The sequence below is a fragment of the Xenopus laevis genome, chromosome 6L (assembly GCF_017654675.1).
Source record: "Xenopus laevis strain J_2021 chromosome 6L, Xenopus_laevis_v10.1, whole genome shotgun sequence".
Taxonomy (NCBI): domain Eukaryota; kingdom Metazoa; phylum Chordata; class Amphibia; order Anura; family Pipidae; genus Xenopus; species Xenopus laevis.
The window spans coordinates 110,720,438-110,739,047 of NC_054381.1; the positions used below are offsets into that span (position 1 = coordinate 110,720,438).

The following is an 18,610-nucleotide window of genomic DNA, read 5'->3' on the forward strand; positions in this document are numbered from 1 at the left end:
CCATGTTGAGTGAAGGAAGGGATGACTACATATCAACACAGGGGGATCACAATACCTAAAGGAGAAGTCAATCGAGTTCCCCCATTTGCCACAGATTCCTTGAATACCCTGTGCTATCATTCAGCCCACACTAACCTTAGTGGTACTGTAAAGTCTAGTGCCAGATGCAAGCCATGTATAAGACAGCTCATTAGTAAAAGGGTTTCCACGGCAATCTGACTAAAATAATGTATATAGAGTGAGTTAGAATGAACTTTATAATTATAGCATATAGCTTATTAACTTGTCATGGCTCTGGAGACACTCACTTTGCTTAGAATGTTATTTTCAAACTATTTATTAGCAGTATAGAATTATAACTTCTTTTTCACATGTAATTATAATATCACAATTGAATTTTACTTTATACATGTTTCCTATGTTCTTTATATCTTAGACTCACCTGATCTTGATTTTAACCTTACATGTTACTTGTATTTATTTATTTTTATTGCAGATAGGAGCATGTGGCTACATTGAATATTTAATCAAAGACAGTTGCTGGTTAATTCAGGCATTCAGTCTTTCTTGTACAGTGAAAGGCTATTTTATCCGTAAGTAAACCATTTACCTAAATGAAATAAAAACCCTGAATTATTTTCCTAGGCCTGAGGTACATGATACAAGGAAATAGTTGTTTAAAATCCAAATCGATTTTGCTTGTAATAATCTAGGAGACTGGCTATGTGTCTGGACAAAACTTTTTTCTGCAACCTTGTGCATTTATAACCATTGTTTCGAGTAAATAAAACCTATAGTTCATGTTAAATTATTGTCAGTTCTTTTGACATAATCTACATGTGTGACTTATCACTGAAATGCATGTGTAAATAACATGGTATGGTATATTTCATAGAACACAGTTAAATATGTCCTGTTCATTATAGTAAAAGGGAATTATGTTACAAATAGCTATAAGAAAACATTGCTGTAACATCTGCAATCCCAAGAATATGCTGGGCATGTTTACACCACCCCAAGTCCAACTTTAGTTGTCCTTCAAACTTTAATTAACAACATGAACAGTGGCATAACTACTACTATACAGCAGACCCTGGAGGAGGGGGGCAAGTGAAAGGAGGCATGGATGGTTGCTGGGGTCTGCTGTATGGTTCAACCTCATCTGTCCCATACTGTCTGCTGCAAGAAGATAAATGGGGGGTTTGTTGGTCTGGTGGTTGCGGGCTGTCCTCACCTCACTATTTGACTGGACTATAGGGAGGCCCAGCTAATTGTTGTTACATTACTAAAACTAGGTAAGCAGTGCATTGCTATAAATTCTAGGCAGGATTGCAGTTCAAAAACAAAGGGAAAAACATTTCTTTAAATATTCTCAGTGCAATGATTTAAGACTGTTGCTTCTTTCATCCCGGAAAAAGTCACAGTACAATAAAAGAGCAGTAAAGCTTTTGGATGATATTTCTCTTCCTTAATAATATTTTCAAACCAGACAAATAGACCACATCACTACCATTTTTGTAGCTCAATTTGCTCTTAATCAAACTCCGTAATCACAGGGAATTTTGCTTACATTGTTACTAGTCTACAATTGCATATTCTTCCGTATATATATATAGTGAATAAAGTACCCCCTCTTGTAAAATATTAGGATATTATAAGTCACCGAGGAGTTTCATGACCATATAAAAGTACGAGGCCGAAGGCCGAGTGTTTTTATACAGGTCATGGAACTCCGAGGTAACTGCTAATATCCTCATATCTTACAACTGGGGGTACTTTATTTATTATAATACACAAATTTTAGTGAGTCATGTGACAGAAATGACATCAGAACTCACCGTTTATAACTGATGACATCAGAACTCACCGTTTATAAGGATATAATTTACAGGATATTCATGGCTTTTGTGTATTATATATATATATATATATATATATATATATATATATATATATATATATATATATATATATATATATATAGTGAAAAAGGATTGCGGCACTCACAGGGTTTTAGTGAAAAAACAAAAAATGTTTTATTATTGAGCCTCAATGTTTCGATCCCCCACAGGGATCTTCGTCAGGAGCAAAAACAAACAAACATCTTTCTCCTGACGAAGATCCCTGTGGTTGAAACGTTGAGGCTTAATAATAAAACATTTTTTGTTTTTTCACTAAAACCCTGTTAGTGCCGCAATCCTTTTTCACTGCTTATTTCCCATGCTGGCACCCAGGTATTAATTTTGTCTACGGAGTGCACCATTCATTTGGTATATATATAAGAAGATGATATGCACTTTGCTACCAATGCAGATTACCAACCTACATTTGGATTTGCATTTTTGTGTCCTGAACAGTCCTATTATCGTATTGTCAGGACAAACTTGTTGCTTTTAAACATATTTGTGATGCTAATAATCTATTTTGCATATTTTATTTAGCACAAAATACACCCGACTGTCAGTTGCCAAGTGGAGAGGCTGGAATTATTTGGGACAGCATATGTTTTGCTTTCCTTTTATTGCAAAGAAGAGTTTTTATGAGCTATTACTTCTTACATGTTGTTGCAGACATCAAATCCTCACAGATTCTAGCATCAAGGTAAGTTGTACTAAAATAAAATAATGCACCTTAGTATTATTTCAGGAGAAATGACAATAAAGATAGAATCTATTCTATGGCAGTTGTACCGTACGACCCGTACAGAATATTTTTTTTCCATTGTGAATAAATGTTGTATGTGGATGTACGAGATTCATTGTGTCAGCAACAATGACACAACATCTGTTTAATTTAGTATGTTTTTCTTTTAGAAATGATTCTTTAAACACTATCAGCTCTTACATTATAAGAGATGTTTTAACAGTGTTATTGATCCTATAGAAAGTATAAGTGCTATTCTGATCATGCATGGCAGCACACCAGCAATTATTTCTTCCATTGTGTAGCCATTACTATTGATGCAATCATTTGTATCGGTATGGAAATTTTATAATGGCTTTTATTGATCTCTGTACATTTTTTTTTACAGAGGTGCTGAACTGTTCCAAGCTACAATTGTAAAAGCTGTAAAAGCAAGAATTGAAGAAGAAAATAAATCTATGGACCAGCTCAAGAGACAGTATGGAAAAAAAGTCTTTCTTTTTAGAGAACTATATATACTTATATACATATATATTATATATTAAGTTTATGAGGCCTATTTATCAACATTTTAGTTTGTGTTTTTTTCACAATATGAGAGAAAACATGGCGGAAAAAGCCAAAATATACTCAAGAATAATCTTCTGAACCATGAATAGTCAGTATTTATTAAAGAAAAAAAAAAGTCTCACAAATGTTGTTGCTTTCCTTTTTGGTGTTCAATTTTTTTCCCCCTCAACCTTGAAAATTAGTAGTTCCTATTTAATTGCTGATGGTAATGCATACTTTAATAATTGCAGTTAATTTTTGACACTACATTAATATGGATGTTTGGAAAAATTTACAACCACAACTATTGTCCATTTTACCAGGATGGATCACATTAAAGCCAGGCAAGAAAAATATAAAAAAGGTAAAGAGAAAATGCTGACTCTTACACAGGATGGAGAAGGACACGAAATACAGAAACCAGTTGACAATGATGATGAAGGTAAAGTGCGTTTCAATAAGTTGTAATTTTGCAGGAGAATTATACACAACTTTTTAAACCTGTACCCTTATAGACTTCTCCAGTATTAGAAATACATTTTGCTCACCATATTTATAATTTGAGTGATGTTGTCCAAGTATAATTGTTAGTAGTGTAGGTTCCATTATTGGTTGTTATGTTGGAGCACCTGCCTTTTAAGAATGAAAGATGCTGAAATGCAGATTGTGTCAAAAATATACTGACATCCTACAATGTAGTGGCCTGGGTATGAGGAGTATTAGAGTAAATAGTGACTTATGTTTGATAATTTAATCCCATTTTATGTACTTCTTGAATAATAGTACACAAAAGAATACATTCAAACTTTCCGATATATTTACTCTACAAAATGCATTTTGCCATAATTTCTACCTCGCCATAAGAACCATCTAACATTTCCATCACATTGAAAATATGCAAATAGATACAGGGAGTACAGAGAGTAGAGAAATAGTTAATAGAAGCAATGGAGAACACAAATCTAGAACAGCCTACTAGAACAAGAGACCTGCCATGATAAACTTGTCGAAAGAGTATTAAGAATGTGCCATAAATTTGGCTGCTCTCCACAGCATGGTTAAAGGAGACATTTTATATAATCTTCATATTCAGATACAGTAGAACCCCCATTTTAAGTTTTTCAGGGGACCTTTAAACGTGATTTCCTTTTTATCTTTAATAATAAAACAGTACTTTGTACTTAACTGTAACTAATCTGCATGATGATCCCTATTGGTGGTCCTATGGGGTTTAATTAATGTTTAAATAGTTTTTAGCAGATTTAGGGGCAAATTTACTAAGGGTTCAATATCGAGGGTTAATAAACCCTCGAATTCGACCCTCGAATTTAAATCCTTCGAATTCGAATATCGAATTCAAAGGATTTAGCGCAAATCCTACGATCGATCAAAGTAAAAATCGTTCGATGGAACGATAAAATCCTTAGAATCGAATGATTCAAACGATTTTAAGCGATCGATCGAAGGATTTTTCTTCGATCAAAAAAAGCTTAGAAAAGTGATGGGGGAGGTCCCCATAGGCTACGATTGTACCTCGGTAGGTTTAAACTACCGAAGTATGTAGTCGAGATAGGAGACAGTACTTAGACTATCAAATGGTCGAATAGTCGAACGATTTTTAGTTCGAATCGTTCGAATCGAAGTCGAAGGTCGTAGTAGCCTATTTGATGGTCGAAGTACCCATTTGAATCCTTCACTCGAGCTTAGTAAATGTGCCACCAACAGTATAGTAATTCAATTTATGGAAATATCCTTTATCTGGAAAACACCATATTCCAAGCATTTTGGATCATAGATCCTATACCTATAGCAGACAGCATGGGTGGATGTGATTTTTTTGTTTGGGGAGGCTAAAGGTGGCCACATAAGGGCTTTCTTACAGTGGATATAAACCCTACAAAAATAAAAACTTACACAGAGTGATTCTCTGAGCACATTTGTGATTTACTTCCAACCTCTTTTTTATTGGCTTCTGAGATTATAGTTCAGTTTTATTCAGTTTAAAAGGGGTTTTCACATTTCAATTAACTTGTAGTATGATGTGGAGCATGCTATTGGGAGACAATTTGCAATTGGTATTGGTCTTCATTTTTTATTATTTGCTGTTTTTTTGCAGAAGCTCTCCAGTTTGGAATTTCAGATGCTGCCTAGTTGCTCCGGTCTAACTTAGTAACTAGTAGTTAGAGATAGGAATATGAATAGAATAGGGCCTAAACAGAAAGATAAATAATAAAGAGTAATAAAAGCAATAAAAGTTTAGCCTCACAGACAGTGTCGGACTGGGCCGGCAGTACACCGTGAAAAGACCCTGTAGGCCCCAGGCTCTTGTGGGCCCCACTGGCCCAGATCCGCACCCTGAGCTTCTTTCTCCTGCAGCCGGGGACCATCCCAACACAGTGCACAGGCACGGCACTGGGCGGTGCACGCGGGGGGGGGGTCCGGTGGCAGCGGACTGGGGCAGAAGGGGGCCCTGCAACAGCAGCCCCGGTGGGCCCTGGGCTCACCAGTCCGACCCTGCTCACAGAGCAATAGTTTTTTTATGACTTTTGGTCAGTAATCCCCATTTGAAAGTTGGAAAGAGTCAGAAGAGGAAGGCAAATAAATCAAAAACTATAAAAGCTAAAATAAATGAATAAAGACCAATTGAAAAGTTGCTAAGAATAGACCATTAAAGTAAATAAGTAACGCATTTAAGCGTTACTTATTTACTTTACTGATTGCAGTATTTCCACACATAGCTGGTTACAATTAAATACTTAAGTATTATGTCTAAGTCAAGTCTAAAAAAACAAGATAAAATAGCCTGGCACCTTTCTTTCAGCCCATCCTAAGCCGCTCCAAGCCTTAATGAAAGGCAGTAATTAATTGGTGTAATTTTGTCCTCTTTTGAAGCTTGTAGGGTACAGGAAATAGTTTTTAAACCCTTATGTCATGTATAAGTAGTACCAGAGTTCTCTTACCCTAACTAGCCAATAAAAAAGGGATCCAAAGCTAGGTAGGCTTGGTCAGATCTTATGGTTGAATACTACTGAGTGTCCACTTGATAAATTATGGTAAGTTATAATTAAACTCTTCTCGGAAAACCACACAGTAGTGAAAATGCTGAACAAAAACAAATCAAGCTGATTAAATCAAGCAATACACACTTGGCTACTTCTTGTTCCTCTCCCTCTGTACTAAAGTAGTAAGATAGCAGTCATGTCCTTTTACTTTAGCCATGTTTTACAATGTAATCAAATATGTAGCATGGTTCCAAGAGCCGACAGGAAACGTATTATTCACTTTTTTAGAAATGCAGTCTTTTATGTGAAGGCAAGGGAGCATGTGTTGCTCTTGGTTTTACTAAAATGTCTCCAGTATTAAGGATGAAACATAGTTTCTCATGGCAGGTAATTCTGTTCAACAAATTGGGTACTTTGTAACTGAAAGTGCTTTCATAAATTTAAAAGGTGACAAACATAAAAACAAAGATATTATTCTTCATTGTAAAAGTGCAAAGATATAAGTCTGTGCAATCATTTTTACTACAATCACTGCAAATGTTTCTGATATAAAAATGTTTATGCCTGTCATTGTATTTACAAAATATAATAACATCAATTTCCCTGTTATTGTCTTGTTTACTAAAGCACAATACCATCTAGTGCCAAAATTATTGCCACCCATCAGTGATTGTCTGGTGGAGCGATGTGATGTCTTTAATTCATAATCAATTCTATATGGTTGCTAGCTGCTTGTGTATAATTTTGTAAGCTTGCCTATATGCATTGTCTTTAGTATTGCACTTTGCTGATATATACATATGCATATTTTGGAATTGTTTATGGATTTTAATAAATAAACCTAAGTTTGCCCTTAACATGATTGGTTTAGTAGGGTCTGTACTATAAGTAATATAACAGGAAATTGGCCATGCCATATTGTCGCCAGTTTGTAGTGGCAATATATTAGTTTAAATGCATAGCAACAATGGCATTGAAAAAAAATTAAAATTATTCCACATGCTTATCACAAGACAAATGAAAAAACTATAATTTTGGCACTAATAATTCTGAAGTGTTAATATATAGACAGTTTATTTTCTCTTTAGACAGCACAATTCCTTGCATTCAATAAAAGCAATTGGTAGTTGTGCTTAGTATGTGAGTTTTTCCCCGTGCTATTTATATGAATGATTAAAGTACATTTGTCTTTTTCACTATGCTAAATTAATGTATGAACATATTTCATTTTAGGAGACAAAGCAGACAAAGAGAAAGCCAAGGGCAAAAAAAAGCAGTGGTGGCGACCTTGGGTTGATCATGCTTCCAGTAGGTTTTTTCAATCATCTGTCAGATACACGGATTTAGCCCTTATATCCTTGACCAGAACAATCTGTTTGTTTTTTCTGCATGGTTACAACTTTGTGACTTCTCAGAGGGTTGAGGTGTAAGTGCAATCTATTTAGAAACTTGTTTGCAGGCACAACATCTTTAGCGTATCTGCTCTAACGTGTTTGACAATATTTATCATTAATGTCTGACGGTATCATGCTTATTGTATACCTTGCTCAGTTAATTCCCATGTGCTACCACCACAGTATATTTTCATTGGCACTTAATAACATATTTATTAGTATGACATTTGTGATTTTATTCAGTCGCATCTTGGTCTTGTATATCCTATTAATGTAGTCACTGTGGTTAAAAAAGACACTCATTGAGATCAACCTTTTAACAAACTTCTAGAAGGTGCTGGAAAAAGTCATCGAAAGTTATGTCCAGTTTATTCAGAAGGGACAGAAAGATTAATTTTCTTATTTGTTTTTTTTTAATTTAAAATGTTAGGCCAATCCCTGAATTAAACTTTGTACAAATATTTATAGCCCTGTGCCACTTTTTTACTTATCACTTGCTAAACAGGCATCCAATGCTTTTTTGAAACCAGATATAGTCATAGTATCTGCCAGTAAACCACTACACAAAAAAAAAATCCACAGTTTAAAACCCTTGTCAGACTTTAACATGAAACCTCAAATTTTTTAATGTTAAGGGACATTCTCTGGAAAGGTCTTCTGGCGAATAAAGCAAATACCTGAACATTCAGCTAAATAGAATAAACTAAATGTTTTTCTACTGTATATAAACAACATACTGGTTTATATATATATATATATATATATATATATATATATATATATATATATATATACATTTTGTAACTGAAAGTATGACACCGCTGGATTGTGTGATAGATGTGTACTGCTAAAACATTTCTGTGAAGTCACAAAGAAACTGTGCCAGTATTTCATTTCTGTACATCTACGTCATTAACAGACCTGTCTTCTCATGAGATCACACAGATTGATGTTGGCCCATATTTATTAGCCTTCCAGAGCTTTAAAAAGGCATTTTTTTTTCATTTTGACCCTGAACATTTTGTTTGAATTTTGAATACCTTGAGTACACATATATCTGTAAATTTCTCTTTTAGCACTGGAAGGCATCCTGGCATACAGCAGCTCAGTAAATATAGGCCAATGGGATTACATAATGGAACCATTTAATTGCTAGTGTCTTTGCTGTTTTATAAAATAATGTTAACCCTAGCATTTAAAGGTTCATGTTGTGAATACGATTGTGACTCATATTATTTATTTCAGTGCATCTGACTTGAACTTTCTAATACTGTAAATGAAAGTCTCGTATTGGGAGAAAGAATTTTATATATATATATATATATATATAAAATATATATATATATATATATATATATATATATATATATATGTGTGTGTGAATGAAACTTCTACTATTATTTTCAAGAATATATAAATATAAGTCACAATTGTATTTTGTAAACCATTTGTTATTTTCAGTTAAGTAAGGTTACATTTCAAGAAAGTTAAAGGGGATCTAAAGTGAAAAATAAAAAAATAATTTTTCTGTACATAAGTCAATGAGAGCATCAGGCCAATATCAGATTTATGACAGAACTTGTTAAATAGATAATGTACTATAAGTAGACCCTTCCCTCCACCTGTTGCCACAGCTTATTAATTGCCAGAGAGGGGGGCAGCAATATATACAATACAGAGTTTTCTCATTTGAGAGGCCCCTTTCGTGTTTAAGAAATCCTTGGATGGGCAGAAACAGCTGCTGAACCACAAGCCCTATTTTGCTGTGTAAAACTGCTTAATATACTTGATAAACCCACAATAGAATATAGAAGACAATTACTCTGAGCGAATTCCTTTATTTTATTTTTTGCTTTAGATCCCCATAAAAATAAGATATAATCAGTATTTACTGGTAGAAAGTATTCTGTTCCACTGTTGAGTTGTTCTGTGCAATTTTGCCCTCATTATTATGATGCAGCTAAAGTATGAATACTGAACTTTTTAAAATAAATCAAAATATCATAAAGTATCATTGTAAATAAATGCAAATTCAGATACATTTAATTTGTTTATTTATACAATATACACTGTGTGTGTGTGTGTATATATATATATATATATATATATATATATATATATATATTTACTTAGTACCTTATGTCCATTCATATTAATTTCTTAAACTGAAACTATTTGCACTCCATGTGCACAAATATTGTATTGTTTACTGATGTCAGGAGTTTATAATGATGGGGCAAAATGTTCACTTGTCATGTGGAATCTGAATATAACCATAGTTGGGGTCTGTATTAAACCATTCATTTGGTATTGTCCAGTAAATTTGTGGCATCCATTGTATTCATGCTGATTAAATATTTTTCCTTTTGTTTTATTTTTTGTTGTTGTTTTTTTTTTATCTTTTACAAACCTTGGTTATAAGACAAAACATTAAATAAATAACATTTTCTGTTCAAGGATACAAGGCATAGGTCTTTTCATAATAACTAACATGGAGGCAAAAGGTCTTTCTGAATTTTTGGGCAAACAAAACACCAAAATATTGTAGAACTGTGAGAAATGAATGAAATTACACTTTTGAATGCTATAGAAAAGTTTAAGATGCAGCATCTGCCATCTGCTTTTTTCCTTTCTGGAAAACATATAGACAATCTAATGTATATCTTTATATACTGCTAGTTTTAACAAACAAAGGATGGCAATGTAATGAAAGATGTGATTACAAAGGTTGTTAGGTTTTAATGTTACAGTCCCAGAATTGCACAGATATGGGGACCATATTTTAGTTAATGAGCAAAAGCCACATATATATATATGAACATGGATCATATACTTTACATGAATTAGTGTGCTATATTGTTAAAAGTCAGCTAAATTGAGTTTTGCACATAAATGTGTTAAGTCTTGGGAGTGCACTATAATAAGGAAATTATAGTTCTGTTATTAAATTTCTTTATCCCAGTCAGCATGCTGTAATTAATCCAGTAATCACAATTATTTGCAATATTAATACAGGTTAAAAGGTTAGATATCAGTCTGGGTAAAGTCCAGTTGTTTAAAGTGTAGTTGTCTGAAGGACTTCTTGATTGCTGTACACAATACCTCTCTAATTTACAAGATAATTTAATTTTATTTGGTCTTTTTTCAAGTATGTTTGTGTAAACGACTGAACCTTGTAATTCAAATATACTAGAAATATGGCACAATATGCTCTTTTTATACACTATGGGTGTAGTTAGACACATCAAGTGCTATAAACAGCCATTGTGCCACATTTAAGCATAAGCCTTTTACCTAGCCCTAAACATATATATTCTTTCAATGTCTTCTTCTGCAATATGTGTTTTCTCACGAATGACGTATAATTACAGCTAACCTACCTTTTGTTCCTTTGTGCAGAATAGTAGAGTGAACATGTTACTGTAATTTCACAGGATAATACCCATCTGTGTTTCACAGTAGTCGAAGACCACAGCTTTCCTTTCTGCAGACCAGGACAGAAAGAAAGTCTTATGTTATTTAAAATATATGTATATGTGCACGGGTATGTGTGAAGCTTTGATTATACTGATAGCAGTAGTTTGTGACTTTGCATAAATTAAAAGCTCTTGTGCAAAATGTTAGATACAAGTAACTATTTTATTTCACTTAGTGGTGAAAAGCGGTGATTATTATTTATTTGAGACGGACAGTGAAGAAGAAGATGAGGATGACAAAAAAGAAGAAGAGCCTAGAAAAAAATCTGCCTTCCAGGTATGCTTGGGTAGAGCTGATAAATGCACGATGGACAAATCTTTGCTAGAGAGAGCAGCTTGTCAACATATTGGGAGAACTGTTAAGCACCTTGCATTTATGGTTTCCTGTTCTCTGTTAGTTATGTCTAATACTGACATGAATAATTGGATTCATTCAGTTGCAATGCAGCTTGCACAAAGGCATTGACTAAGCTTTTATTATGTTAGAGATGTTTTTTGGTTTGATTGTCTTATTTTGCAAAAGGTACATAAAAAAGTTTTTCATTTTCATGTTAAAACTTTAAGCAGATGAGAAAATAACTGACAGCACACTAATGGTGCAGTTTGCAGAAAATGCAATTTAAATAGTTTCCAGTTAGTTTTAGTTTTTAAAAATACAGTGTAATACATAGAGGATACAGGTCTTGAATTAAAATATGTGGGTTCCAAAGACAAATCTTTTCCATTGCAATCAATCACTTCTTTCCTTGTTGTAAAGCAAAGCTTTGTTACAGCAAAAGTCATTTGTATTAAGTTTGTGATTGAACTACACTAATTCCTGTACTAATACTAAACTGAGCAAATGTTACCATGCATGTAGATGTAGAATTATCTAATCACCAGTAACTAAAGTTGGGCTAGTGTGTAGAATACTAATTATTACAACTAATAACTGGCCTCATTGGATAGTGGCTATCTTTTTTCAGTAAAGTGCATTTAAAATAAAAATATGTTGTGTGTTCCTGTAGCTTTCTGTTCCATAACACTAACCTTTACGCAGTATTAATTCAGTTTTTCAATGTCTTCTAATTGCTAATGCTTTGTCCTTCTTTTAGAGAGCTATTGGAAAGTTTGCATCAGCCATTATAGCCTTGCCAAAGTCTGTCATTAAACTGCCTAAAACAATTCTTCAATATTTAATCAGAGCTGCAAAGGTATTCATAAGACATTTTTAACGTGTGTGCAAAACATGACCCAAAAAGTAGTATATTAGTGTATTGTATCCTCTATAAATGCCTCCTCTGTATCTCCTCTCTATGCAGTGTTTGGGTGTCTTTGTAAAGATGCAACCAGAATACAGTTTGAAGTTATGATATGGCTATTTCTAATTCATTTGAACCAATTCCAAACATTTTCAAAGAGATGATTTGATGAGTCTGATGAAATCATATCCCATTCACTCAGTGTGTTGTGAAATATTACAGAGGACAATGCAGACGATGGCATTTCCATTCCCATGACATTACCATTGTTTCTGTTGTTGAAGTCAAACTAAACTGCATGCATTCAGAGGAGGGGTAGGCAGTGTGCTGTTCTCTCTCTCTCTCAGGAAGCTGGTAAGGCACTCAGAGACTGCATAATGCTGTTGGAAATAAAGATAAATACAGCCGCAAGTCTCTCATTTCATAATTTTCTTTTAGTAGGAAAAGTGATCAGAAATGTACACTTTATTTGGTTTGGTATAATAAATTCTTGTGTTCAGAATGTGTTGCAAACATACTATTGAAAACATATTTCAATAGTTAATTAAAAATTGCTGAACTTTGACAGAGGACAAAAACATAGTTTTGTCTCATTCAGACACATTCTGTACAGTTTCCTCTCTGGCTACCAGAATAACAGCCATGCTGTTTAACTTACGGTAAATAGTACAGAGGTAGATGTAGTTTAATACATGATAGGCAATCATGGCGTTTCCTATTCTTCTAAAAGTACCGTGCTGCTTAAAATTGAATGGGCTGAATAAAGCACAAAAATAAATAAATCAATTTTTGCAATATTTGGGCCACTCTTCCTTACCCTCTCATTATACTAGGGTTTATGTTAAAGTGATTCTGTCATGATTTTTATGGTGTAGTTTTTATTTCTAAATTGCACTGTTTACATTACAAATAACTACCATTTTATATGTTTTTCCTGAACCAATAAATGCATTTTTTTAGTTGTGATATTGGTGTGTAGGCAGCCATATCATGTAATTTTGCTTTAGCCTGTGCTTTCAGAAAGTCAGCACTTCACAATAGAATTGCTTTCAGATAAGCTATTGTTTCTCAGGGCAACTAGAGTTGCAGTGGTGCTGGGATTTTTACTATTGAGTGCTATTCTCATATCTACCTCTAGGTGGGGCATGGAAGCATTTTTAGCAATGCAGATGTCAGGGAGCTGTTATCTAGTTACATTTCCATTGTTCTGCTGATGGGCTACTGGGGGGTGTAGGAGAGATGATATCACTCCAACTTGCAGTGCAGCAGTAAAGAGTGACTGAAGTCACATGACTGAGGACACCTGGGAAACCAACATGTCTAGCCCCTTGTTAGATTTCAAAATTAAATCTAAAAAAAAATCCATTTGCTATTTTCAGTAATGGATTTCAGTGCAGAATTCTAGTGGATCAGCACTATTAACTGATGCATTTTTCCATGACAGAATCCCTTTAACTGAAAAAACACTATTGTTATCTTGAGGAGCCACTTCATATATTTAAAGGAACAGTAACACCAAAAACTGAAAGTGTTTTAAAGTAATAAAAATATCATGTACTGTTGCCCTGCACTGGTAAAACTGATCTGTTTGCTTCAGAAACACTACTATAGTTCATATAAACAAGCTGCTGAGTAGCAATGGCGGAAAATGAAAAACGGCTATATGGCACAGGATGAATAATGGATAACAGATAACATTATGTTCTACAGAGCTTATCTGCTGTGTAACTTGAGCCTTTTCTCCTTTGAATGGCTGCCCCCATTGCTACACAGCAGCTTATTTATATAAACAATAGCAGTGTTTCTGAAGCAAACACACCAGTTTTACCAGTGCAGGGCAACACTGCATTATATATTTATTACTTTAAAACAATTTCATTTTTTGATGTTACTGGTCTTTTAACTGTGTTTCTAAAGTGTTAGCATGGAAATAGTAAACATGCAGCAGTGTAGTCCTACCCAGCAGGTTATGGCATAATGGAAGGTGAATATTTGGGAGCTCAGCATTTACCCTGACCTCTCTCTACCTGACGTAGCAGACTAACACACCAGCTTGCACCACAGTAAATTTATTGTAAGCTGACTACCTTATATGGAACTGGTGCAACCCCTGTGGTTCTCCTCTCACCATCAGCAAATTGTACTGTATACTGTAAATCCACAATTTATTAGTTCAGACAAAATCATACAAGTTATAAGTAACTGAGCTATACTCAGACAGGACTATACACAAGCTTCAGAGCAGCAGTAAAAGCAATGGCGTGTAAAATGAACTCAAAATCTATAATTAACCATATTGCACAAAAATCAACTATTTTCACAACCACCTTATAAAAGAAGCTACATTTTATGACTTACTGATAAAGCAAGAATCATTTTGTACCAGTTAAATTGCAATACCACTCCCCTTGTCATTTCATTTCTTATCCATCCCTATTATCATGGGGCTAATGGGTCAGTATTTGTGACTGTCAGAAATGATCATGGCTTCTGGTCAGATGGGTGGAATTGGCAACTGGCTAACCTGGAGTATCAGTCCCTGATCTGAGCTGCAGCCACAGCCTGTTCCGTATTTTATGTTGTGGGACTGCAACAACTATACTAGAGCCAACGTTACTGATTGCATTGAACCACACTGCAACTGCATTAAATCATCCATATATAGGTATATAGTCTTCGATTTTCCATTTTGTGCTTAATCCATAAATGCTAAGCTCTAAAACATTAGCTGCGGAATACTTCTACAACATATCTGAAAGTAAATGTATTCAAATACTCAATGAATAAAGTAATGTTCCATTATATATATATTTCCAATTTACATTCTATAGACTGTATCTATCTATGCAGATTATCATCTCATTATCTACCTAGTGGATAAAGCTTAGCACATTTATAACTGTTATGAGTTAAAGAAAAATTATTTTGAGGAAAAGTATTCCTCCAGAGAATACATTCACATAAAGTATAAATCATGCAATATATGGTGGTATCGGAAGCAAAACTGTCACACGGGGATATTGGGTAAAATAGTAAAAGACATTCTAATGCACTATATGACCAAAGATTTCCAAACACCTGCCTGTACTACTTTGAAGTGGCCAAATCCATTAATGGTGTCTGGATACTTCTTGTCATATAGTGTAGGGATGGTGTGGCCTTCAACAACTGAATGAAAATGGACATCCCTGGACTACATGGATGGAAGAAGCAAATAATAAAGTGTGACCAGGTTTCAGTGGCAAATAGGATGTTTAAGAAGCTATCATCCAATGATAACTTTCTTTAGAGCAGACAAGTCATTGATATCAGCTAGTTGGGTGTTCAGCTTTTATTTCCTGACATTTTGGTAGTGCTTTCTATGCAATTTGCATAGTATTAGTTTTCATCTAAAGTGGCTGATGATTTCAAACAATTGAAATGACAAGCGCCTGGGATAGGATAACTTAAAACTGCCTCATCTCACACACATTAGTTTCTAATCAGTTGACCTCTTACATGGTTGGGTCTGCACTCCTCATGCATTTAAGCTGACCAATAGGAAATGTGGGTGATATCTGTTATTCACACAATACATATAGTTCAACAGGATGAGGAGTGCTTGTCTGACTGATGTTTACTTTTAACTACTGATATACATTGCTGTCTAGAAAGTGACTATGAATGATGGGGATTGCAGTTCTGCCACTGATCAGGAGATGGATTTTAACTAGCACAAGTATTAGGTTAAACATTTTTGGCAAACACATTATAGGAACATTTTTACTTAATATGCTACAATATAGCTTTAAAGCCCTGTGCCGAAACTTACTGCAAACAAGTCTAACAGTATTAACTCTGTAAACTCCAGCTTCCCTGAGACCAAGGTGTCTATATGCCATTTAATGCATGCCTGTTAGTAATGCTTGGTTTTCTGCATGTGCTTTTCTTGTTGTCTTGCATGCTAAGTTAAAAGTAAAATAACTTTTACAAGGATTATCATTTGATGAACCAGATGATAATTCCAAAGATAGTGACTGACTTGTCTGTCAAAAAACTGTTAACATTGAAATTGTTCTTCAAATGATCTTTTCTTTCCTTGGAAGCAAAATGGTGTGTTAATATGTGTACTATACTGTATGTTGATTTTTGCTAAAAAAAAATTTGAGCTTACAACTAGATTTCAGTTATGTTTACAAATATATACTAAGTTGTACCTGTAATGACATTTTTACTCTTCCTTAAAAATATTTCTGATATACAGATGTGGTTTTCTGAACAGCATACGTACAGAATCTATTGCAGCCAGTGTACTATCATCACATCTGCTTCATGTGATAAAATGAACCTGCACCAGTGACACCAACACACACAGGGTGTATCAAATAATATATTGTGTTAACTGTGGACCACAGATAAACTCTGCTTATGTCATACAACTTGGAGATTCATATCACTGAATTTCATTTATGGTCAAGTAAGCCCAAAATACACACAATTTTGGCATTCAGATATTGAACTAATTCGCTCATTTACAAATATATGGTACTTGCCCAGTGAAATCCCATTAATTAGTGTCTCACAGTTCTGTTCAAAGAAAAGCATATTATTGACCATAAAAATAAGCAAAAGAAAGACCTCTGGTAACACTTTTTTAAATGTACAGGTCTGCAATGTCAAACTGATTTTGTCCTTTGGGAGTTGAAGTCACAAGGCATGCATTCCCAATAGAATGTTTTTTTAAAAATTGTTATTCATAGGTGTTGCTCAGCTTGAACTTTAGATCTATGGTTTGAGGCTGTGCTGAGCGACAAGTGTCATTCCCAGGTAACTAGATATTACTAGCAAATGATTTTTCAGGCCCCCAAAATGTCAAGAGGTTTTACTGTTTTTACCATTATTTATTGAAATTGTACATGAGTTAGGGCCTCATGTGGCCCCCATACCTCCTGAGCCCCCTGCAGTCATTATGTCAGCTTCCTATGAAGTTACACCCCTACTGCCCCTAAAGCCTATGGTATGCCTGTAACTCTGTCTCTGTTGTTATAAACCCCAGAAGCCTAGTAGTCATTTTCATGTCCCTGCCTGTTTACTAGCTCTGATCATTTAGACATTTAGACATTGACTGAATTATTTGAAGAGACTTCAACTTTGGTGCCCACTTAGGACTGATTAGCAATATTATTGGGAGTGTCAGGACTGGGGTTATTTCTCACCCTGACTTGTAGGTGGCCCAAGTGTTCAGAATACTGTAGATGTACCTCAACAGACCTGGCATATACCTGCAGGGTAAAAGATAGCTCTTGCTCCTGAAGTATTGTAACAGTGCTAAATAAAACTTGCTGCTGGAATAAAACTATGAAGAACTGAAGTACTTTCACCGTTAGTTATTGGTTGCCACAAAAAAGACAGGTTTTCTTTTCTCACTTAAACTGAAGCAGCATCAGCTATAACTCTGGAGGTTACTACAACAACTGCCACTAAATATTCAAAAATAACATTTTCTTATGAAACAAAATATAATTCTAAGTCACTTTCCTGTGTACATTTTGCAGTTATTTGTAACTATATTGCAACTGAAAGCAGTATTTATCTGTCCATTTCTGCACTGGTGCTTCTGTTTTTTTAAAACAACATAGCAAGAGTCCGCCTCGCAAAGATCTTTACAGGTCTGTTAATCAAAGGCCTTCTGCTATATTGTTTTTTAAATTCTTAACCAATAGCAATTATATTTACAATTTCGTATTAACAATACAAACTTTAAAGCCACTGAAAATGTGTAATTAATGTATATTGGGAAGTTTCTTAGTACTACAATTTCTGTTTCTGTGACTACATTAATAAAGTAATAATAATATGTTCACTATATATTTAAAAATGGTAACTCAACAAACATACTGTAAAACAAGGTACATCTATCTCCTTATCTATTCCTCTCTGTCATCTCTCTTCCATCTATCTATCTATCTTATTCTTTCGTATGGTCAAATGCAATATTCGCAGGTTTATCTTCTAAATAACTCTGTTCTGTTTAGTTTATTTACCAAGCATGGATTACTGATCCAAAAACAGCCCTTAGACAAAGAAGCAAGGAAAACAAAGAAGAAAAGGAGAGGGAAATGAGACGAAAGGGCATTATTGCAGGTAAGACATACAATAAGTTAGCAAAGGTACATGGGGCAGGGAAAGTTCAAGACAGTGGAGGAGCCATGTTTACTAAAGACAGTGCACAATGTAGAAACTGGGAACATCAGTGACCAGATAAAGGGGGGTCAGTACATTTTACAAAATGCAGTTGGTGTGTCTAATTAATTCATTTGTTTAGA

The 18,610-nt window shown here is 34.4% G+C and overlaps 1 protein-coding gene across 7 annotated transcripts in view; it reads left to right on the forward strand.

Moving 5' to 3' along the window:
• The window catches only part of LOC108719190 (piezo-type mechanosensitive ion channel component 2), a 225,938-nt gene that overhangs the window by 173,513 nt on the left and 33,815 nt on the right, over positions 1 to 18,610 (forward strand). For 4 of the 7 annotated variants that reach the window (XM_018267875.2, XM_041566359.1, XM_018267876.2 and 1 more), the window contains 8 exons: positions 497 to 593; positions 2,442 to 2,601; positions 3,032 to 3,121; positions 3,516 to 3,634; positions 7,428 to 7,502; positions 11,241 to 11,341; positions 12,159 to 12,257; positions 18,320 to 18,428. In XM_018267875.2, the coding sequence (XP_018123364.1) occupies positions 497 to 593; positions 2,442 to 2,601; positions 3,032 to 3,121; positions 3,516 to 3,634; positions 7,428 to 7,502; positions 11,241 to 11,341; positions 12,159 to 12,257; positions 18,320 to 18,428 (850 nt within the window). The remainder of the gene's footprint in view (positions 1 to 496; positions 594 to 2,441; positions 2,602 to 3,031; positions 3,122 to 3,515; positions 3,635 to 7,427; positions 7,503 to 11,240; positions 11,342 to 12,158; positions 12,258 to 18,319; positions 18,429 to 18,610) is intronic. The other 3 variants (XM_018267880.2, XM_041566360.1, XM_018267881.2) reach the window with 1 other exon arrangement.